General features: G+C 36.3%; 1 protein-coding gene across 5 annotated transcripts in view; it reads right to left on the reverse strand.

Annotated features, from left to right (window-relative positions):
- The window catches only part of SCAPER (S-phase cyclin A associated protein in the ER), a 170,794-nt gene that overhangs the window by 105,826 nt on the left and 41,037 nt on the right, over positions 1-23,931 (reverse strand). For 3 of the 5 annotated variants that reach the window (XM_075160429.1, XM_075160427.1, XM_075160431.1), the window contains exons 9-20: positions 20,902-21,164; positions 20,196-20,438; positions 17,708-17,878; positions 17,141-17,216; positions 16,589-16,706; positions 16,134-16,245; positions 15,491-15,631; positions 12,549-12,704; positions 9,235-9,377; positions 5,175-5,256; positions 3,655-3,807; positions 2,342-2,449 (exon numbers count right to left, since the gene is read on the reverse strand). In XM_075160429.1, coding sequence (XP_075016530.1) covers positions 2,342-2,449; positions 3,655-3,807; positions 5,175-5,256; positions 9,235-9,377; positions 12,549-12,704; positions 15,491-15,631; positions 16,134-16,245; positions 16,589-16,706; positions 17,141-17,216; positions 17,708-17,878; positions 20,196-20,438; positions 20,902-21,164 — 1,766 coding nt within the window. The remainder of the gene's footprint in view (positions 1-2,341; positions 2,450-3,654; positions 3,808-5,174; positions 5,257-9,234; positions 9,378-12,548; positions 12,705-15,490; positions 15,632-16,133; positions 16,246-16,588; positions 16,707-17,140; positions 17,217-17,707; positions 17,879-20,195; positions 20,439-20,901; positions 21,165-23,931) is intronic. The other 2 variants (XM_075160430.1, XM_075160428.1) reach the window with 1 other exon arrangement.

Consider the following 23,931-nt stretch of genomic DNA (forward strand, 5'->3'; position numbering starts at 1 on the left):
TTTAAGTAGTACAAGCGTGTTCTCACTACAGATACCTTCACTGACTAAAAAATTGAAAACAGTGATGAATAAGTAACTATGAATATTATAATGCTTCCTTGGAATACGGTTTTACTTCTATATAATACTTTGGAAATTTTTTCTCAAGTATTTAAAAACTTAACTAAAGTTACTGAATGCTTTAGCTGTGGGGGAGGCAAAATTTGGCTTTAACTACACATGCTGAATAAAGAGGTACACAAAGCAGATTGCTACGATAACTAAAATTGCTCTTCTATTTTACAGTGACCATATCTCTAGCATGTATATCTTATTACTGCTCTTTGGAAAAAAAAAACAAACCAGATAGGGCCTCTGGCCAAGGAAATTTCAGATTACAATAGTATTGTTCAGAATTATATACTCAGACTTATTAAAATGTAGTTATAAATAATATATTAAATATCTAACAATGGAAGTATCCATATGTTGTCAGTATGCCAAATACTATGTATCATCTTGATTGAGGATATTTATATCTGCTACTGTAATCATCAAGCTGTTCATTCAGTTAAGACTCTTCTCTCCTTTTGCTCCTGCACTAAGTACACATTCAAGAAATCCCATACATTTAACCTTAATCTTGATCTTAAGTTCACATCGAAATGTTTTGCTGAAAAACACCGGATTTAAGCATATAATGTTGGACACCACAAAAATCAAGATATCTGTGCCCTCTAGTGGAACTTCTTTTTCACCAACTGGGCACAAATGCACCTGTTATAACGTGATCTCTTTTTCTGGAAGCTGGAATTGTTAAGCTATCAAATTAGATGTTGTGAATAGCATACAACACCCAGTCAAAAGAAAATCTAGTTCACTGTTTTCCTCTATATTCATCTGAGACAGTTGCCAGCAAGAACTATAGTTCAATTATCAGTGGCTAGACAGTTACGAGCAAAGGCTAGACAGATACAAGAAAATTTCAGTATTACTGATTGCCCACACTTTGGTGCGTGAAAGATTCTAGGAAATCTCACAGCTTATATTTCTAGGAAAACGGACGCTGTATGAAGCCTTCTCCCATATATCAAATTAGATAAAGCTGGCATTCAAAACCAAATCCAAAACCACACAACTCCCACTAACCACTGTAAAAGAGGAAAAAAGAAACTGAAAAGATAGTTTATGTACTTTTGTTACAGTGAGGGAGGGGTAGGCAAACTGCAACTCAGCAAAAATTTATTCCTCCAGTCTACTGTATCTGTCCAATTTTCTTTTTCTGTTTTTCCAGTGATAACCACCTGTGTGGATTTCTGTACCTCAGAGACTTAACTCTCCAAAGCTTTTTAAGAAGGAAAAGAAAAGATGTTACTACTGGATGTAAGAAGCTGTAAACAAAGAGAAAATTTCAACAAATAAAAATAGTAACAAGAACTGCGAAGGAAAGGAGGAGACAGCCAAAAATCACAAGTACTGAGCAGTACCATTTGAATCAGCTTGGCTGGAAACAGATTTCCGAACACAATGAAGTTAAAGCTGAATCAGCTCTGGAGAATTGGCTTGTGCAGTATTTCCTCCTAACATCTGACAGGTATAATACATGGGCATTCACAAATTTTTTGGATAAGACAGAACTCGAAGTCTGGCTGTTATAACTTGTCTCATAGAAAAGGCCTTGACTTAATACCGTAGTTAATTCAGGCAGCAGCAACGAGAAATTAAATCAGACAACCATTCAGAAGTCTTTTCTTCAAAACAGCATAGTTTCTTCATTTAGTATAAAATGTCCTCAATGCTCCCTAAAAATCACCCTAAGTGCCAATTCTTCTAAAGAAGCTACTGAAAAACTAATTATTGTTCTTTCTAGCAACGCTAATACTTGCAAAGCTTTTCCAATCTTACATTTTAAAGTAATTTAGCACTAAAATATTCAGCATTATCAACCTTGATGCATAGAATAGCACATCTGATAACCTAAAAAAGGACTAAGATACTTTAAGTAACAGGAAGGAACAAAAAAAAAAGTAAAGCAAAATGCAGACACCTGCAACACATCAGAATTTTATGATGAAAAGATAAATATAGTGAGATGAAAAACGCCTTTGGATTAATAGAAAAGCTATTAGACACATTTTATACACAATCTATTTCGAATGGCAATTGCCCGAAGTATTTGAATCCACTGTTTCTTTCGTTCCTTTTCATTGGTAGTCTATATTCAAAAAGGCACTATTATTCCCACACTAACACAAATATTCTGTTCAACTCCTTTATAAGAATTTTCAAGACTTTCTAAGGCTACTCAGCTGGATGGTATTTAAAACTAGAAGCAATATAGAAAAAAAATTACAAAACTTACCACTTCTTCATCTGAAAGCTCTCGTCCTTGTATACTACTGTTTTCTCTGACAGCTTGTTGGTGTTTTTTCCCTTTAATGTGGCTAAAAAGGTATACTTCTGATGAAATCTGTAATGACAATGACTTAATAGTAATTTTTTTCCTCGATAATTCCGTAATCTATAAATAACAGTATTTTAAATATAATATAATATATGCCAATTTGTCAGGAGTATGTTCAGAATTTCAAGCACAGTACTTTATTCCTGAAGCTAATTTACATAAACATCTTTTATGCAGGACTTAAGAATAAATTACATAATGATTTGCTAGCCAGCAGTATAATAAGAGATTAAAAAAAATCTTGGCTTCTCATCTCATTTTGACTTCAATCTAACTTCATATATTGGACTTTCGCTCTGAAATGCATGATCAGTGAATATACAAGACTCCAGCCTGCTGAACCTGAGTTTCTGTTCCAGCACTGCCTGAAGCAGTGCAATTTCGTTTAATTCAGCAATCAAAGAGAAATAATGCTTAGTAGGATATAAGGCTTTATTCAATAATGCATAGTCTTTGCAAATCAGTAAAAGCAGTTATCAACAAGAACAGATCTCCCTGCTTCCTACTCAGTGACTGTACGGCCTCCTCTTCTCCACCGTTCCTGGGACATATGGAATGGTGGACACAGAAGAGATACCCCATTGAGATCGGAGGTCTGCCTAGCAAAGTACTTGGCTTCCAACAGTGACCAAAAAATAAGATACCTAAGGAAAAGTAAACGAAGAGACAAAGCAAACACTGATTCTCCCTTCAACACTTTTAAGCCTCCAACCAAACTCAGTTCAAGAACTTCTTGAGCTTGATGTGGTTTCTCTGTATCTAGTAACCTTCAGTGAATTTCAATTCAATGAAACTTGCCCAATCATCCCCTGAACTCACCTTAAATTCAAATATCCACAGGATCTTATAACAAGGTGTTCACAGCTCAGCTACCTGCTATGTAAAGAACCACATTCTTTACTTTGCTTTAAATCTAGCTTTTAACTACCTTCATTTGATGCTCCCGAATTCTTGCTTTACTTAGAAGAGACAGCCAGTAACTGAGTACTGTCGACACTCTCCGTTCTACCTACAATTCTACAGTTCTTTCAAATCTTCCCTAAACCACCTGACTTATAGACAGAAGAATCCAAAATAAGGTGCATTTTACAAGAACAGAGCAGGGACACAGTAGATGTGCAGTACTCTCATCTGTGAATGAAGCATAATATGAAGCTTCAAGGCTTAGGTTGGCCTTGCAATTCCAACAGCATTCCCTCTAGTCAACTTACCAGGACATTGCATAATGAGCACTGTTTTTTGCGTTCGTACGGTGTAAGTTTTGGTGCATAATCAGTATTAGCATGTCTTCCACTACTTAATTCAGCTGCTTTCTCTTTTCTTTGTTCAATTTGTTCCATGTGCCTTCTAATACTTTCATCATGCTGAATGGAAAATAATCAAAGCAACAAAGAAAAAACACATCGAATGACAGCGAATGGAATTAAATTTGCAAAGAAATATTGGGAATTACCAAATATTGTACAGTTAGGATGAACTTCTGTTAAATTGAGGCTATTTTTTATTTCTGAAAGGCATTAAAAGTCGCCACACATCACAGACTTTTTAACATTATGCTATGATTTAAAAATCAGTCAGCACTATTTTTGTTTTATAGGTGATTATCAATTAATGATCTGTTGCAAATCCTTCTGTAAATCTTTTTGTTACATTTAACATCTCAGTTCTGGTTTTGTTCTTAATGAAACACTCTAGTACAGAATACAAGTTCAACTTTTAATTCTACAAATATCTAACTTACGTAGTGTTGTTTTCACTGATAGAGATGAAATCATAAAGTGCAAATTAAAGTAAAATAAATTACTTGTTATTTATCTGCAGTGGCAAGCACAGTTCACTGGATTTTTTCAGAGGGTTTTCATACCTAACTCTCATGAGAATGGAACAAACTCTCAACTATTATTTAAAATGAGAGGCTGGGGCATGAATCTGTATTTATAACAAAACTGCATTTTACAGTACGAGTAAATGTAGCTATGGTGCTTCAGACTGGGGTCAGAGCAAATTACAACACTGAAATGAAAAATTATTTATAGATATACATAAACCATCCTAGAATAAAAATTTACATAATTCATCATCAATTGAAACTTTAATACATAGTTCCACCTCAGAACCTTAAAAATACAATTTGTCATTTTAGAAGTCTTTACATGTCTTGAAAGATAGTGGATATCTCTTCAAAACTTCTGATACCTTGGTTCTCCACTGGACAGCCAATTCAGCTGAACAGGTGAACTACAAGGGGCTCGTTCCTGATGTCTATTTTATGAAATAACTGGAGCCCTTCATGAAACAAAAGGAAGTAGCATGCCACACTTAACCGCATCAATTTCAATACCTTTAGATAGCAGCTTGTGCGACTGTTTGGTGAACTGTCTTCGCTAAATAGTGCGAGAGTTTTTACATATTGATTTTCCTCATGATTTAATTCAAAATTACTTTGACTTCTCTTGGAAAGTACAGGTTTACTTGTTCTCATGTTCAAAGCTTTGAAATTAATGAATTCCATAGACCTCGGTCCTGTTCTTTCCAAACTACACAGTGTAGGTTATACAGCAAGGTGCCCTTCTTAATGCAAAAGTCTAAATAAAAATCTCTTGTAAAAGTTATGTAATTCACTGTACAGTGCACTGTAACATCTTCACCAAATAATACATACATACAGAAAATAATTTCGCAGAAATTCTATATTGTTGACTTATTTTTCAAGTAAAGTATCCTTTTATACCTTCAGTTGAATCTTCTTCTGTAGTTCTTCCATGGCTTCTTGTTGAGCTGCAGTAAGAGCTGCCAACCTCTCTTCTCGATCTCTAATCAAAAGATAATAAATATAGGGAAAACTTGTAATAAGGTAAAGCATGCATAATATTGACTAATTTATGTTTGAAATGGAGAACAAGCACCCCAAAAAATGAAGCTGAAGATGGCTCAGTAGAAAAGACAGACAACAAAAAGCAACTTAGTTAACAGAGAATACACATGCTTTAATTTCGATGATTTAGTAAAGGCAGACACTTGAACCTTTGTAGCAGGACCTGGATCACACCTCAGTCCAAGCCAGAGCAATGATAGTCAACACGACGCTACAAAATAGTGATGAATGTGATACCCTGCCACCATTAGCATTCTTCAGCCAATGGCTATAGTCAGTGAACCAAAGGGGAGTACAATGGCAAATCAAAGAAAAACCATACAGCAATGAGGGCGATGCGTTTTATAAAAATGATGATTAGTCGAAGTTTGAGTATATAAGCTTACAGATAAAACTTTGGCCAACATCAAATGATGCCGTCATGAGTGATAAACTGATACTCTAGAATATTGCAATTCTAGATGTTCAAGATACCAAAGGATCGCAAAAGATTAGGCATTTATCTTACTGTCACCTTCTGTACATAACTGCAGTCAGGACCTATTTTGCTCACTGAACCTGTCTGCCCTACATCCCTCTTCCAAAAACTGAATCATGCCTCAAACTTCAGTTGTCCTCTTCACTTTTAGCAACCCTCCTTCCCCTCCCCAGCAAAGCGCCAAAGCACAGTTGTCATGCGTGTGGGTGTCGGTAAGAGCCTGTGAATCCCCTAAGCATCACCCTATTGAAGCGGTTAAGATTTTTTTTTTCCTGTCTGAGAAAAGAACAAGAGGTATAACTTGATCTGTTATTATAACTACTAAGCAGAAACCTGCAGATAACAGTTTCATCAAGAACAACTTTAGCGATCAGTAAACCAAGGGTGCTATTAAACCCTAAAAAGGAGGAAAGTCAGCTACTCATGCTGTTTGTATAAAAAGAATTGGGATGGGAGAGAAACACTCCTCCTAGAAGTCTGGCAGCTGTGAAGGGCCAAAAGAAGTAACAAAAGCTTTGAGTAAACCTGAGCAATGAAGAAGTCATTCAAAGCCATTAGTCATCTTTTTAAAAGGTATCCTAAAATTAAAGTAGTTTGAGCGACAAAACTAGAAAGGACAACATAAAGAATATTATTCAAACTGCAGTGGTTTTTGTTTTGTGTGGATTTCTGTTTGTTTGGGTTTTTTAAACAGAAAACTCATAGAAAAAACAAAGTAATTTCAGTAAAAGTAGAAACCTCAGATAAAGTAACATTTTAAAACAAAAAGCCACAGAAAATATAAAAGCAGATAGGAAAGAACACGGGGGAGGAAGCAAATCTAACGATAAACACTACTCACAATTGTTCTTTCAGAAAGTATAAGGGAACTCTTCCAATCACCATGGGCATGGAGGGCGGGTGAGGAAGAGATGATGCATGAGAAGCATCAGGTAGTTTATGTGCTCTCTCCCCTGAGGTATACAAAGACAGACTGAACTACAGTCTTTGCTTTTATTTTAAAGAGCTCCTGATTCACATCATGACCTGAAACAAATCACAACACATGGGGACCCAAACCCAAATCTTATTTTAGCTATTTCTTTCAGTATGCGTTTTTTAAATATTCGTTTAATCCTACAAACTATGACAAATTAATATCATTGCATACTTTGGATTAATAATATTTGAAACAAAATTCTAAAATTTCAATTTATAGAGCATCAACATTATTCCTGCACAAGCCCTTCTGAAAAGTGTGCTTTTTACATGATTAGGTTACATTATACAGTTTTATGATTTCTATTGACAAGAACAAAACTTTCCATATTATGGATTTCAACTCTCTGGAATATAAAATACTCTGAAATTACATCTAAAACCTTACTGGAATCAAGTTAATGTACCGTAAGGGCAGAGGGGCTTTTAAAGTCAGTTTTAAGTACACTATTCCTTTCATACAAATGCTTTAATTGCCACCAGATGCACATGGTAAAGCTTATACTTTAGAAACTTTAAGCAGATATTCCCAAAATTACTCATTCCAGCAAGTATTAAATCTTCAGGGTAAGAGTAAAATCCTAGCAGCAGGAAAAAAAACCCAACAAAACAAAACACCAAATGATACCCCAAGGTTCCACCAAAACATGCCGAAGTCCAAGATGGAAGGGACAGTACAGCCAGCTTCCTGTCAAGCTCATCTCTCCCTTAACTTCTAAACCAGGACACTTTGAATCCTCCTCTAATTCTACTATGTTAGAGAAACCTCAGAACTGTTATTAAGAAGATGCAATGAATCTGAGGCCATTCTGACAACAGAATCACCAGATTGTAGGGTACCACGCATACATTCTTTCCTACTCTTTCCCAAAATTATCAAAAAAAAAAAAAAGAGGAAAATTCTCTCTTGTATAATCACCATCTGGCAAAGAAAAACAAATGCAAGCACGGTACTGCAATGTCAAGCACAAAGCAGCTGAAAACTCAGTGCTATAGTAGCAAATATAAAGGAAATTTGCTGAAACACAGTACCAACAGAAGACAAATGGAAACCGCTGTTCTTCACATGTCATAATGAAATAAATGGGGTGCCACAAAGATTTAAAAATGGCAGATTTAAAAATGATTAAACAAAAAGAGCAAAGAATTATATGCCTTGAGCATTTAGACAAGTTCTAACCGTAAAGGACCTCAGAAGGCAAAGATGTCAATGGGACAATTATCTCACATTTGCTTACTGTGAGGGTTTCCTCAAATTTCAGAAAGATGTAGAAGCCTTACACATGCAGTGTCTATCTTCCCAAAACTGCATAACCAAAAGTCTCCCTGTTAGTCCTAGTCTTCCTCAAGTGTCTGTGAATGAGAATAAGATACTGAAGGATCCCTTCCAACACACTCTATCTCACTGTGACTTTGGCTCAACATATTCAGGAAAGGTGCATGAAGTCCTGGGCAAGGCCACAGAATCTATCCACAATTCATTAGACATCTAATTGAAAGTTGAATCTCTTTATGATGTCAAGCTAGAATTACTCATGACTTTGGAAGATGAAAGAAGGTGATCAATACATTTCTGAATATTTTACTTGGAGGAAAAAAAAACCTCTTCATGACAGCTTTGAAGAAAACAAGCTGTGACAATAAAAATGTTCAAAGAACCATTAGTGAAAACTTCTTGTCATAGGAAAAATGTAAATTCTATTTAGGTTTTATGAAATGCTTGTGGCAGTGGAACTCTAGGGTAAGAGGGAATAATAGGAGGTGAATACAAACAGAATTTGGCAAATGAAACAATAAGCAGAAAGCAGTTTTCCTGAATCAGACTTGAAAGTAAACCTTTCCCACACACCGCAGTGCCACCCAACATTCATTCTCTCTGCACCTCATGTTTGGCTCAAAAGAAAGAGAGAGAAGAGCCCATATGAAAACCCCTTCATGAATTTTTGATTATGGGCAAAAACATAAACCAAGTACTTTGTAGGCAGTAGAATTAATGAAGCCTGATTTCCCGGCTTTGTGCTTCACAACTGTAATCTCTGGTGTCTACAAAAAGGTGAACTCAAATTGATGCCAGTAAGTCCAAAAGCAACTGGAAAGTGGAGGAAATGGGGAACACGGGGACATTAATCTTGCTTCTTTTGAAAACTAAGCTAAAATATGAAAAAGGCAAATTATTAAAAGGTCTTGTTAGCAATAAAACTAAGATGAATACATTAAATACAGCCTTGCATGTTATATTGTGCATGTATCTAAGGAATACGAAAATCTATTACAGAATTTATGATTACTCACCTGATTTCTTCTTTCAAACCATTCATCAAGAATATTTATTAATGTTACTTTTTAAAACACTAAGCCTGGAGAGCTAAGAAGGTACTGTTGTTGTTATAGAGAAACTGCAGTTTGCTGGAAAGGATAACGGTGAAGGGCAGGGAACCAACAAAATTATTGTAAAGTTACCTGGCCCTCTCCCGTGCAGCATCTTCCCGTGCTTTTTCTTTCTCTTGCCTCTGCTGTTCAATCCGTGCTTCTTGTTCTTTCCTCTTCATCAGCAGCTCCTCAACTCGGGCTTGCCGTTCTGCTTCTAGGGCTCTTTTGCGCTCCTAGTCATAGAAAAGTAAATTCTAACTTTTCTTTTAGGAAAAAACAAAAAGGAATTAACAGAAACTGTATTTTAACATCTGCTTATAGAATTTTATCTTACTTTCATGATGGAGTAAGAACTGTGTTTTTATTAGATAAAAGAATAATATGCAAATATGAGTATGCTCAGAAGCTTGAACATACATTGAAAGTACAGTTGTATGAACTAAGTTACACATTAATTGACCATATATTTTGCTCATCCTGAAAAAGTCTATCCACTACAAAAGCTTATAAAACTAGTTCATTAATGAGAGTATTTGAAAACATCTTAAACATCCCAAAGGATACAGGTGATGTAGAAATAACATATGGTCCCATGGAATATGAGTATATAAATTATGATTCTGAAACTATCTGAATGTTGTTATAAAACAAATTGGATTTTGACAATTTATTTTTGCACTATCACTGAATATATGATTCCTACTCAATTTTTACTTTTTTCCTTACTAATTAAGAAACTATACATGGTATTGTAAACCTTTCTGACAGAATGGCTATACTTTTATCAGCAACAAATGTAAAAATAAAGCATGTTTGAAACCTCATATTTAAAAAAGACATTTATGAGTAGACATTAAGTTGGTGAGTTTTACTAAGAGGAAATGTCATTATTTGTTTTAGCTGAAAGTCTGAGGAGAACTAGATTTTTAATGTGTCCTTCAAATCCTTATCTTGCTGAAAAATTAGTTTGTTTTGTATGACAGAAAAAATGAAAAATAGATATTTAAATACATTTTTAAAATATACTCCTTGCCACAAACTCCAGCACTGTAAACGCACATCACTATACTAGCAAATAAATTATCTTCCTCTCAGAAGACAGTATGAGATTTCATTAGCACAAACCAAAATTTGCTGGAATGATCAAACATTTTTACGTGGTTAGGTGAGGGCTCTGCATTCTTAAATATTGGCTTTACAAAAATTTAGATGTAATAGAAGTAGAAAACCTTAACTTTATACTTTACTTTATTGAAGAAACTAAGAACTACAAAAATAAGTGAACATGCACAGCATTATATATTAGTCAATATGACGTTAACTGCACTGTCCTCATCTCCACGGGCAATACAGCTTGGTAGTGGATAATCACAACCATGGCTTTCACAGTAACCATATTCTTTCCTGCATAAAGTTTCAGTAACAGCATTGCACGAATACATTAATTTCTTTCTTAATAAAACAAATAAGACAAGATATGGCATACTTTACTACAACTGTACTATTAAATCAACAAGAATGCAAATTGTTTTATAGAATACACCCAGTGCATCATAAAAACAAATACTAGTCCTGCTGGACATTCCTTGCAAAGACCTTTAAGGTGGCATTTGAAAATGGACCAGCATAGGTTGCACATTTTGAATTAGGTACCAGTGCTACTAAATGGAAAAGCAAGTAAAATCTGAAAAAAAAAAAATCTGTAGTAGATCCTGTAATTAAAAAGTTAAAATAAGCTTGATGGAAGGAAGGGTTTAAAGGTGAATCTGCAGCATTGGTGTCAAGAAGCAGCAAGTGGATTTTATTGAATGGATCTAAGAAATACTTGAGGTTGACAAAGACATTGTTTGGGTAGATAAACAGGAGCAGCCCAGTTTCCATAGATACTGAAATTTTATACCACTTTTAGAATCCTTGTGATTTTAAATGATGCAATTCCATGTATACTAAAAGTCCATCACTGTTACAGTAAACGTAAAGTAGTTATGTTTAGAAGTGTTGTATTTTTCCAGTGTTTGAGGAGTTTTTGCATAAAGTTAAATTCATACTTATAGGCCAGAAGTCTCGTGATTCATTTCACTTCACTGAAGTGGAATTATTTGTTCGTAGTTATACTAACTGCTAAAAAAGTTATTATACTGGGAGCAGGTCCAGCTCTACAACAGTGCAGGAAAAGCCCTCCTGTGAGGGGAATACACATTGTTTTATAGAGGACAGCAGGGGAAGCTACAGCATACCTCAAAATATAGGGCTTTGCTCAACTGTTAAGCAACTTGTGCATGAAAAAAGCACAGCAGGAAGCATCAGCTTGATCCTTGGTCCGGCAGAAAGGATACGGAGAGAACAGTGTGGTCATAAGTGGGATTTAGTACTGAAAGCCTGCCTGCAGTGTTTGTTCTAGTTCAACTACCAGCTTAAGAACAGCCTAATACCTACACAACCCAGGAAAGGACTAAAAAAAAAAGGTAAAGACAAGAAAGAGTTAAAAACACCCAAAATCCCAGAAAGGGACTCCAGGAAAGCTGCATTCTAGAACAAGGGAGTATGAGTAACTACAAAAAACAGGATCACCAAGATCAGATTTTTATAAACAATCTGCAAGGGTACTTTTCACTGATAACGCAATCAACCCTTGGAAATCCAGGGTTATATATATTCTCTCAAAAAGAGTTTTTGCTTTTGGAGTACTTTCTGTCTCAAAAATAGCTTCTGAGCCGCCAAAGTCAGTAACATGGCCCATTTTTCAACAGGGAGATAGAATCAGCTGCTAATGCTAAGTACTAAGCTCTGGCAGAAGCTGGATTCACAGGTGATCTACAGGTGTGGTGATCTGAGGCACGTACAGAGAAGGAGTAGTTTACATAAGAAGAAAACTTAGGTTTAACATAGAGAACAGTGCCAAAAAAGCAGATGCATGAGGCTGGGAAAACTTAGTATTGGAATGCTATATTAAAACAAACCAACAACCCCCCCAAAAAAAACAACCCACACCAGGATTCCAGGAACACAAACATTTGCATTGTGGTTTTCACTGATCCTGTAAAAAGTATGATAATTATGACAGTAGGCATATGATAAGGAATATTTTTCTCTTTCCTCTCTCAAAATTTTAAGTGTTACCAAAACATAAGGGTTTTCTTATAATGGAGTAGCAAATATTTTTTTGAAAAAGCTTAAGACAGGCATGAATCATCTACCCAGCATCTATAATACCTCTGCTACAGTGACTTTAAGACTTACCTTTCTCCCTCTTGCTGCTGAAACATTATAAAGGAGAAACATACTACTGTATACTTTTCTGAAGTTGAACAAAGGAGGTAAGATAGAAAACAACAAAGACTGCATAGCCAAAATGAAAAACAAATATATATTTCATTGTCCCTCTACAACTACAGATATTATACCTGAACTGCTTCATCACGTGCTTGTTTTTCCTCTTGTCTTCGTTGACGCTCTTCTTGTAATTCATTTAAGCGTTGTTCATATTCTTTTAGTTTATTCAGCACATCATGACGTTTGTTCTGAGCTTCTAAGGTGTTTATAAACGCAATTTCATTTACCTGCAAATAATCAGAAAGTGTAAGAAAAGATCTGAGAAGTTGAAATAAGTTTCATTCTCAGTGAATTCCATCCATTTGTTAATTACCCATTTGATAACTAAACTGGTGGGACATTTCTCCAGAATGGGTTGGAAAACTACCAAGTTGAGAATGAGGCTTTGGTTTTTTGTTGAGGTTTTTTGTTTGTTCTGGGGTTTGGCTTCCTTTTTTTTTTTTTTTTAAAAAAAAAAAAACCAAGATAACCCATGGAATATAAAAGAGAGAAATTGAATTGTATCAGAAAAACAAGAAACTTCAGGTAAATACCAGGAAAATCTTCCCAGTCTTCTCAGCAATGAGACTTCATTAGTCTATTCTCTCATTCACAGAATGTGGAATGCTAAGACCCAGCTGGATAAATCCATAAAATACGTAAGTGCTAGTAAAATCCAAAAGGTCTTTTGATCTAACTTTAAATATATGGGTACTTACTGAATAAAAAAGTGAAACTATACATACTGTGAATAAGAAAAAAAATGAAGAGGCTCATTGTCTTAATATTTCTTATCAGTATAGCCTATTTCACAAACATATATATTATTTTTTTCAATCACAGGACAGTGCAATACACAAAAATAAAACCAGAAAATAATATGAAAAGGCTGACTTAAAAGTACTTTAGTGTGTATCCTAAAAATATCAAAAGGTATGCTTTTGTACTACTTAGGTTCATGAAGGTAATCAATATTTTGTCCTCACTACAAGGTTGCTGAACAAAATTCTTGTCAACTTTAGGCTTTCAAATACAAATGCTTTAGAAATTATACAGATGGGAAAAATCAAACTCTTACTTAACTTAACTCTGATTCAATAAAACCAAAACTTTAGAACCAAAGTTATTGAGGAAAATCATAAAAATCTATCAGCTATAAACCATACTCAAACCTATGATTGAAACAGAAATTCTTTTGCTGTACTCAAAGTTCATGCTCTGTCTGAATCCACATAAGAAATGAGTAAAGAGAAGATACATGGACAGACAACAACAGATCACGTAAAGGGTGGTAGGATGTTTTTGTTGCTTTGTTAACTGACTAGAATCCATTTACAGAATGGATTTCACAGTTCAGTAAACAAGTAAGCACTGGGAATTTAGATAACCAATTGGGCAGCAACAGTTACCATGGTCTTCAGCTATACTACTCATCAGCTATTTCTCTAAAGCCTTCTGGCCCAATTAACCTTTAATTCCAGAACACAAGAACCTCAAGAGGCAGCAGACCTTACACATTTAAACACACACAATACTTGAAACATCTGCTTAGCTGGGGAATTATGGCAAGTGTGATTTAGTTAATATGATTATAGAAGTCACACCGATGTAATGAAATAATAATGAAGGTATGTTAGACTGAATTAGGTAATCTAGAAATCATTTTAATCCAAGAGACGGAAACAGTGACTATGTAAAAAAGCTAAATCAGTTTTGCTATGCTTATCTTAAATAATACGGATGAACAGCTGCATTAATCACAGCTGGGGTACATGCTCATTATATAATGTAACATTTTAGTTTTAAGAAGATGCATATATCTTTACTTGGGAAAAAGAGTCTTTAAAATAAAATATTTCATTTATGTTGTGCTGGTTTTGGCTGGGATAGAGTTAATTTTCTCCACAGAAGCTAGGATGGGGCTGTGGTTTGGATTTGTGCTGGGAACAGTGTTGATAACACAGGGATGTGTTAGTTCCTGCTGAGCAGGGCTTACACAGAGTCGAGGCCTTTTCTGCCTCTCACCCCACCCCACCAGCAAGTGGGCTGGGGGTGCATAAGAGGTTGGGAGGGGACACGGCTGGGACAGCTGACCCCAGCTGACCAAAGGGATATTCCATACCATATGACGTCATGCTCAGCAATAAAACTAGGGGGAGGTCGGTGGGGGGGCTGCTGCTCGGGGACTGGCTGGGCATCAGTCTGTTGGTGGTGAGCAATTGTTTCCATTTGCATCACTTGTCTTTCTTGGGTATTATTTCTCTCTTTTTGTTATTTTCCTCCCCCCCTCCTCTCCCCCTGCAATTGTTAAACTCTCTTTACCTCAACCCATGAGTTTTCTCACTTTTACACTTCTGATGCTCTCCCCCATCCCACCGGTGCTTAGTTGCCAGCTGGGGTTAAACCTCGACAATGTTTATCAAAGTAATATGAATAAGGTAAACCAAAACGCAATCATCTAGTGCTCGTCTTATGAAATTACATATTAAAGTCAGAAAAGCACTAACAAAATTTTAGAATAATTGCCATGTGCTAACTGTAGGTTTCTATTTATTTCCAACCGTTTAACAGTATTAATGGTACAAAACACAGCAACAAAACCATTGTTTAAGGACACAGAATGCTGGATCTAGAATGGATGTTTAACAACGGAGAAGAGCAATGAGCTCTCCCCACTTCTCACTCTACATGCTGGAAAGCAGAGAATTGATAATCAGATCTCCTACTCCTTCCAGGAGCACTAGTTATCATTGAATATGCTGCCATACTTTCTGTGAGGGAAAAAAGCAGCAAGACAACTATCAGCTCTTTATTTCAACCCATCTTTTCCTCCAGTCCAACCCACTATGATGTCTAGTAACAGCTAATTAATTTTAAAGTCATTTTAGAGATTGGCATTTATCCGCTTTGGGGTTCACACATGTTCATATCTAATTTGCACCATCCTTCACAACCTACTCATGAGGACTCTGAGGTACAAAACGTATACAAGCATGACTATTAAATAGTTCCCCTTTAAAACAAAATAACTTACCTTAGCTTCTTCCTCTTGTGCTTTTTTCACAATTGCTTGTAGCTGCACTTCACGTTTAAATTCTGCATGGAGTAATTTTTCCTCCATCATCCTGCGTCTTTGATCTAATAATTCTTCTTTCCATTTCCGTACATCTTTCTCCTATATATAATGAGTAAATTCATTATGAGTAAAACTCATATAATGAGTAAATTCATTATTAATACAGTAACTGAAAATAGGGCCTGAATTTTCCTCAGAATTTTCTAATATTTTAAGCTTTATTTACAGTAAAAAACATTTTGATGCCCTACACAAAGCCTAAGTTTAAACCAAAGTACACTGATTTGCTAACTGCTTCAGTTTGGCGAGTTTTAGCATTTATGTTGGATACATGCAACACATTTCTATTTTTATCATGCCTTCCCTAAATTTGGGTCAGTATACTATGTCAGCAACACTCTCACAGAAGTTCATGATTTGAAATAATGCTTTCTTTAATATCTGTGATGCACGAGTCACGTGTGAAAAATATGTGAACTCGGACTCAGAGGAAAATTTCATTTCTCTGCTAGTTTTAATCTCTAACATTTCTAGACTACACATGAAAAAAAGCTTTTCTGAAAAGCAGCAGTCTGGCTCCTTTGTATCACAGAAAGCTTACCCTCTCCATTAATTTTTGAAGCTTCAGTGTCTTTTCTTCACGTAACTTTTCTCTCAGCTGTTGAGCTTTCATTTGTTTCTCTTCATGTTTCTTTTTGGATTCTGCTATTGTTCTTTTAATAAAAACCAAAGCAGAGCAAAAGCAAGTGAGACAACATTAACTGACAGTGTTGCAAACATTTCTATGTCATTTTCAGTAAGAGAAAACAAACGGGCCACTGGAGGGCAATTATTTCCCTTAAATGTAAATACTGTTCTTCTAGTCTTCAAATCTTTATTTACTGGACAGTAGCACGAGCCTAGTTCGTTATGAAAATAATATACTGATTTCTATAACACTTTCTGCCCACTTAAAGAAAAGACTTAAAGAAAGTAGATCTACAAACAGTTTCATGCAGCCATGAGCTTGGTTGCTTGTTTTCACTGGCTAATCAAGACAGGTAACAACTCTAAAACCTTTTGCGTGACGGTGACGACAGTTTCTCATGCATGTGTATTCCATGTCCAGGTGGACGTGCAGGCTCTTCTTCCACTCTGTCTCCCCAAGAATTACTCTGGCGCCATGATTCACGAGCTGCACATAAAGAAAACAAAGACACTGAGAATTTAAACTTTTCTGGGAGAAGTGCTATTAATGAGTCTTAGTTCCTCTTGAAGCTCTCTCTCTTGAGCCTAAGTAAGGTGCACTGAAGCATCTCTAATCCCTGTGCATTTTCAATGCTTAATGATTTTATTAGGCTTTTATCCAAATTTAAGATAAAACTGGATAAGAAATTTTAAAATTCCAATAGAGACATGGGGGAAGAGAGCCGAAGAACAAAGACACACAGAGATAGTTTGAACACACAAGTCCATCCTAAGGAAATAACATAAAAAATAACATAACTTGGAATGATATTTAGATGTTAGGGGGATATTCCGAAACCTTAACTAGCCATGAGTTAAATGAGCATTTTTCTCAATTTTGCTGTCATTTCAACGTAAACACAGTAATATATGAAAATTTACCTTCATAATCTGCCAGGACATCATTCCAGTCCATAGACATACCACAGAAAGATATGCTTCCGTTGCCCATACTAGCCTGAAATTTAATATGGTCCAGACAGTAAAAACATAAACCTTAACGCTCAGGTGTACACACATATTAAACAGTGCCAACTCAGCAATATTCAGTAATGCTTCCAAACTGAATTAGCCATCTTAAAGACAGCTGCTGGTCCTGCTGTTTCTGATAGTAGAAAAGGAGACTTCTGCTTCACCTACCACATCTCCCTGTGTGGTAGCAATGAAAATAACAAGTCCCAGCTCTCTCCATTTCACACACAGAAGTAAGCAGCAGGACAATTACTGAGGAGTAATATCAGAGGACTTTGTACAGTCCTGCTGAGTTTAGTAAGACTAAATATACCTTATACAGTATGGTATAATTATTACATGGCACGATTTACTTTATTTGCATGTAAAACAGGTTGCATTAATGCAAAAACACACACTAACAAATTCTATATTAATACTCTGCTGACATCAAAGACAGTGTGAAGTTGGGCACTTTAAAATAAACTGAACACTCACAGAGAAATCGCTATCATTGTCAGTCTCGATATTAATGTCATTGTTTTCCTCTGCTTCAATCTCTCTAGTTAATTGCTCTTCTTCTGCAATAGCACTAGCAATGGCTTCTTCATTTGCCTTTTCCAGGCGATCTGCTAACTCTTCTTTCTTAGCAAGGACTTCTGCCATAGACTGTAGGAAACATGAAACCAGAAAAAAAAACCAAAATCAGAAGCAAGCACAAAAAAGTGGTTTCCATATAGTTAATATGAATTATATGACGTTTTGTTCAACTTCAATTACTTGTAGTTCCTTTTTTACTGCTAAATTTTGTGAAGGTAACTGAAATATAAACCCCACTAAAACTGTTAGCAAGTATTAACTCATTTAATAGCTACATGAAACACTTATGAAATTAATTATCATTCACATCATTCCAAAACATATTACACGAACAGCGTCATTAAAAGCAAACAAAGACAGTTCTTCTCTATTCTTTTAAATACCTAGTCTTAGGGACTATGCAACGCATACTCTGAAACATTAATGGCATGCCCTGCTATTATCTCCAGAAAAGGAAACATGCTCCAAAGTATTATTTAAAGATGAAAAGGGATCTGCAGATGAGTTGTATCTGGAAACTTTACCACAGTTAATACTACAGAACCTCAGGCTATACTTGTTTTCAACACAAATGACCAGATAGTTAGGCAAGAATGTAAGCCTGAATATTCTGACTGATTGCCTTCTCCTTCTTTAATGTCCAGTATTATGTGCAAGGTCCTGCACCTGGGTCAGGGCAACCCCCAGTATCGATACAGGCTGGGGGATGAAGGGATTGAGAGCAGCCCTGCCAAGAAGGACTTGGGGGTACTGGCGGATGAAAAGCTGGACATGAGCCGACAATGCGCGCTCACAGCCCAGAAGGCCAACGGTATCCTGGGCTGCATCACCAGCAGCGTGGCCAGCAGGTGGAGGGAGGGGATTCTGCCCCTCTGCTCTGCCCTGGTGAGACCCCCCTGCAGTGCTGCATCCAGCTCTGGAGCCCTCAGCACAGGACAGACATGGACCTGTTGGAGCGGGTCCAGAGGAGGCCACGAAAATGATCAGGGGGGTGGAACGCCTCTCCTGTGAAGAAAGGCTGAGAGAGCTGGGGTTGTTCAGCCTGGAGAAGAGAAGGCTTCGGGGAGATCTTATTGCAGCCTTTCAGTACTTAAAGGCGGCTTATAAGAAAGACGGGGACAGACTGTTTAGCAGGGCCTGTTGTGACAGGACAAGGGGGAATGGTTTTGAACTAAAAGAGGGCAGATTTAGATTAGATATAAGGAAGACATTTTTTACACTGAGGGTGGTGAAACCCTGGCACAGGTTGCCCAGAGAGGTGGTAGATGCCCCATCCCTGGAAACATTCAAGGTCAGGTTGGACGGGGCTCTGAGCAACCTGATCTGGTTGAAGATGTCCCTGCCCACGGCAGGGGGGTTGGACTAGATGACCTTTAAAGGTCCCTTCCAACCCAAACTATTCTATGATTCTATTAACTGGTTCGTTTCCACTCCGGCTACCAAACAATCTGCCACAATACACAAATCTGTGTTCAAAGCAATCTAATCAGGAGTTGTAAAATGCTCACAAGAGACAGATCCCACCAAACTGTAAGCATCCTGAACTGTTAATAATTGAGAATCTGATACAATGTTAGTGGATGAGATGCTAGAAATCAGCTCTAAAAACAGATACTTGACTTGGAAATTACCTAGCAGGAGCTCAGTTTTTAAAAGATGTTAAAGGGAAATCTATTTACAGGAAAACTTCTGCAAACCAGAATTTTAATCTAGTTTCGGGGCGGGGGGGGGCGGAACCAAAAACAAAACCTGAAAGTATAACCTGGATTTTACATAGCATTACTGCAATTCTCCACTCGGAGAACCCCAGTAAAGCAGACACATCTTGAAACCTGCAGAATTCTACAGACAAGAAAGGACATTCTTTTTGGGAAGCCACATAAAAACAGAATACTGACTTCCCATTTGTTGCTCAAGACTGTTGCTAGTTGTATAGGAAGACTCAAGAGAGCCTTTCAGCTAGTCTTAAAAGGCAGAGGTCTGCATTTGTTTCTAACAGAATTTTGATATGCCACGTGTTTCCAGTTTGAATAATTAGCAAAACTGAAGAAAGAATTTGATGAGAGTCTGAGAATCTTAGAATAACTGATAGTGGAAGGAAATGAAAAATTATGGCACACATACATGTAAAAAAAGTAATGAGAGCACAGATCTCTCTATTCCAAATAACGCGTTTATATTGTTCTGGTTTAAGTTCAGAAACTTTACTGCAATTAAATCCTATCATGAAAAGTATCTGTGCAACAAATCATTTTTTTACAGTAAGTACCTTATAGACTTTTCTACAATTTCTACAGCAGGCTAACAATAAACACTGTGCAACACAGAATGAGAAAATTAAGGCTTATATTTATTATTTACTCAGAAATCTTATAAGATTTCTTACCAATCTGGCAGCACTCACATTTGAAATATCTGAGGGATCCATTTCAGTTTCAGTTTTAGTTTTTTCTGTTTGATGCCGGTCTATACTATCAGTGATCAGGGAAGAAGCTTCATTAATCTGCAGAGTTTTCGAAGTACAGTCAGTATTTGTGAGAACTGGAGGCATCTCAGAAACTGTTTGTAAGGAATCTTCTTGCAGTGATGTGCCAGGGCTCCCATTGTCTTCTGAGGCGTGTGCTGTGAACTAATAAGAGACATTTGCAAAATTAATGAAATTAACGTACTGGTTTTTAAAGTCAGACAAAAGGATTTTTTACAGTCAAAAGGATTTTAACAAAATACCTGGCAACCTTACAGTGAGTGACGCAAATAACTCCACATATAGACATTTTCAGTTGCCAAAGTTGGATCTTTCTACCTGAAATTTTCTATGTATGAGATGTGTCTAACACCGAGTTTTTGGAAAACATGGGAAACCTCTCCAAAGCATTATAAAATACATGGTTCATCTCAGGATTTTTAACTTGCCTATTTGTGTCAACATCTTAATGCACTTCCATAAATGTAACTGAAATAGCCATTATTTTAAAATCCCTTTCCAATCTGGTTAGTGAATAAAACCTCTAGACAACACCACCTTTAGAAAAAAAACCTAAAGAAAAAGTTGCAAGATTTAAGGTTAGAAAACGATTCAAAATTGTACTGACCTGAGTCCTTTCAGTAAAAGGACCTTCGGGGTGATGTAAAGGATCTTTCTGTACAACCTCCGTGCTTTTGGATGCACCACTGTCAGTGAGCGAACTCCCACGCTTATTCTCCGATGGTGGTGAAATGACATTTTCCTTGTCACTGTCACCTTTAGACTTTAGTGATTCTGCAGCTACAGGAGCTTTTGTTGCCAAAGCTGTGGATCGAGATCGAACAGGTCTTCCACGCTGAACTGTTTCCCAGCCCTCTGCATCCTTTCGATCTACACAAAAAAATAAAACACCACATTCTAAGAAAGGGAGACTTATAAATAGAAGTGTTATAAACAACTGTTTTATTACAGTATTACACAAGTTGTGCAATAAAAATGTTCTCTTTAAAAATCAATACCAAAAAAGAAAAAAAAAAAATCAATGAAATATTCTTTAGCAAAGGTTTTTACTTCAAGGAGTGCTATCAGTTTCACAAGCACTGAACTCTATTCATGGGACCAGTTCTGTTACTTCAAGAAGCTAAGCTACTCATACACAAAACCATATGAAGAATGGCAAAATATACTTAAGCTTTTCATGCCTATGTCACAAGATGGTAAAGCACAACAAAGCAACCACGCTCTTGTTCTTCTTTGTAGCAACAGTAATGTTAGAGGTCTTTTGTGAAAGTGCAAATCTCTGCAAGTACAGACATAATTGCATGTCTTAGTGTGGAAAGTATTGTCCAGAATGTGGCTTACTATTCTTCCAGAAACGTTTTCTTTACTTTTTCCATTTCATTCATAATAAAAATATACTAATCAGTGTCAGCTTTCGGAAAATTTCATTTCCTGGATTCCAGGAAATAGCAAAATATTACTACAGTGGGACTGCAAATTGAAGGAGAAAATAGAAGAGTAGTTTACTTCAATTTACTTTGATGACTAAATAGCTGTTAAATACAACTTGCTGATCAACATTTCTGATATCTAATCTGGTACATACCTGAAAAGCCTTCAAAGTTACTTTTGTCTGCCTAAAGTATCAGGTCTTAAAGTGTAGTCAGATTTCTAGAACCCCCTTCTCCACATATAACATTTTTGTGGCCAGCAATTAAAACCAGCACATAATTTCCCATACATCTTGAAATGACTGTAAGTGATTCTTTTGACACCTGATGGTACAACTCACAAGTGTGAAAGGTAAGTTCTCATGTGAACAAAAGTTCTTGCAAAAAACTCAAGAACTAACTATGCACCATATTTTCCAATATACTTTTGGCATAAGCTATTTTTAGGATCATACACATAAAAGGAAGAGAAGGGTGTGCAAGATTATTTTTTCCTGGAGGAGCACAGAATCAAAAAAACAACACTGAATTGCCTGCTTTACAGAGGGAAAAAATCTAGAATAGAATAGAACTTGTATAACAAAATTCATTCTCTGGGCATTTCTAAAGCTTTTAGTAACAAAGATGGTTCTGTAGCTCAGGCATAAAGATCAGAGCTCAAACATTAAAGTTTAACATAAATATGAACAGGAATAAACATGAGTCTATTTGGTTGTCAAAATGGAATTTGAAACACCCAATGGTGGTGAGAAAACTGAATGAATTGGATATTATAATGAATTGCACATTACCAACTTGAAGAGTGGCTTAAAACTTGCATTTCTAGAGATCTAATTTTTAAAAGCAAAATAAAAAGTGGTGTAGAAAAAATAAGATAAAAGTGTTATGCTCTCTAAAAATACCACCTGCTTTCAGTAGGAACACATGATGGTTAGGTTACAAGAAGTGAACCATCTTTATGGACTGCCAATAACATCTATATGCAGGTCAACACACCCATAGGGAGATGAGAGAACAAAATATTTTTTCTTCCTTTCAGAATATGTAGGTTTCTTTTAAAGCAGTTTACAGCACATAAAAAGAACCTGTCTTAACACTAATTTTCATGGTCAAAAATCCTTGAGTCCTTTTAAATTTCCCTCCACGGCATGTGTTTTTGACAACTCTAAAACAAGTACAGAAATTCTGGTACCAACACATTTACTGGAAGTGCTATACCACAAAGCACTGCAGTGGCACAGTCACAGGACTGTCAAGAAAAATGAAGATTATTTCAGGTAAAAGATAAAACCGTTGTACCTACTGGACTAAACTACCTTTAGATGGACTTGAACTGATGTTCAACATCAGCAGTAACCAGTAAACTGGAAATTGGCCTAAACCAGAACTAATGGCACTTTCATACTTTGCTACCCTTGGCATCTAGCATTTTACAAACATTAAGTGCTCATTTAATCACGGGGTTCTTTTAACATCTCAGAACGAAACACAGCAGCCTAGACCAATAGCTGGCGTAAATCATGAGTTACCAGTGAAGTTAACAGGACTGTACTGAAATTTATCTTGGCTCATGCAATAGCTGTTTTTACATAGCTATATAATTGTTCACAAACCTTAACAATAGTGATAATATGACAGACGTAAAAAGATAATTCAGTTTGGTATTTTACTGTTGAAACTGTTTTACTCTAGAAAATTCACTGTGTATTTTAAAGTAAACAAAATTCCAAAACTTTGTATGAACAACTATAGCTGATCTCTTCAGATTACTGACGGGAACCAGAGACAGCATACCTCTGCAAAAAGCCTTTCTATGTTGATTCCCCCAATGAGCACTTGCACGTGCTTCAGTATGCACCACTGATTAGAGAGGGGAATGGCAGTCAAAAGATACGGATTATATTTTTTGCTTTACCACAGACTTTCCATTTGACCCATGTAAGCGAATTTGCCTTTATTTTCATTTCTTCATCTCTATATGGAAAAAATATTATTACCTACAGGACCAAGTGATCTAAACATGTTATTACCCTCTCAGAGACAATCTTATCTCCAACAACACTCCAGGGAATAGGGTTTTAGTTCCGCAAGAATCACAAACAGATTTACTGCGGAAAGCTCCAGGCACACAGCCTGTGTAGAATATGGCACTGCATTACGTGGGACACCGCGGACTGCTTAGGCCCCTTGTATATCACAGCCGCTCC

This window comes from Calonectris borealis, chromosome 11, assembly GCF_964195595.1.
Source record: "Calonectris borealis chromosome 11, bCalBor7.hap1.2, whole genome shotgun sequence".
In the NCBI taxonomy this organism is placed as follows: domain Eukaryota; kingdom Metazoa; phylum Chordata; class Aves; order Procellariiformes; family Procellariidae; genus Calonectris; species Calonectris borealis.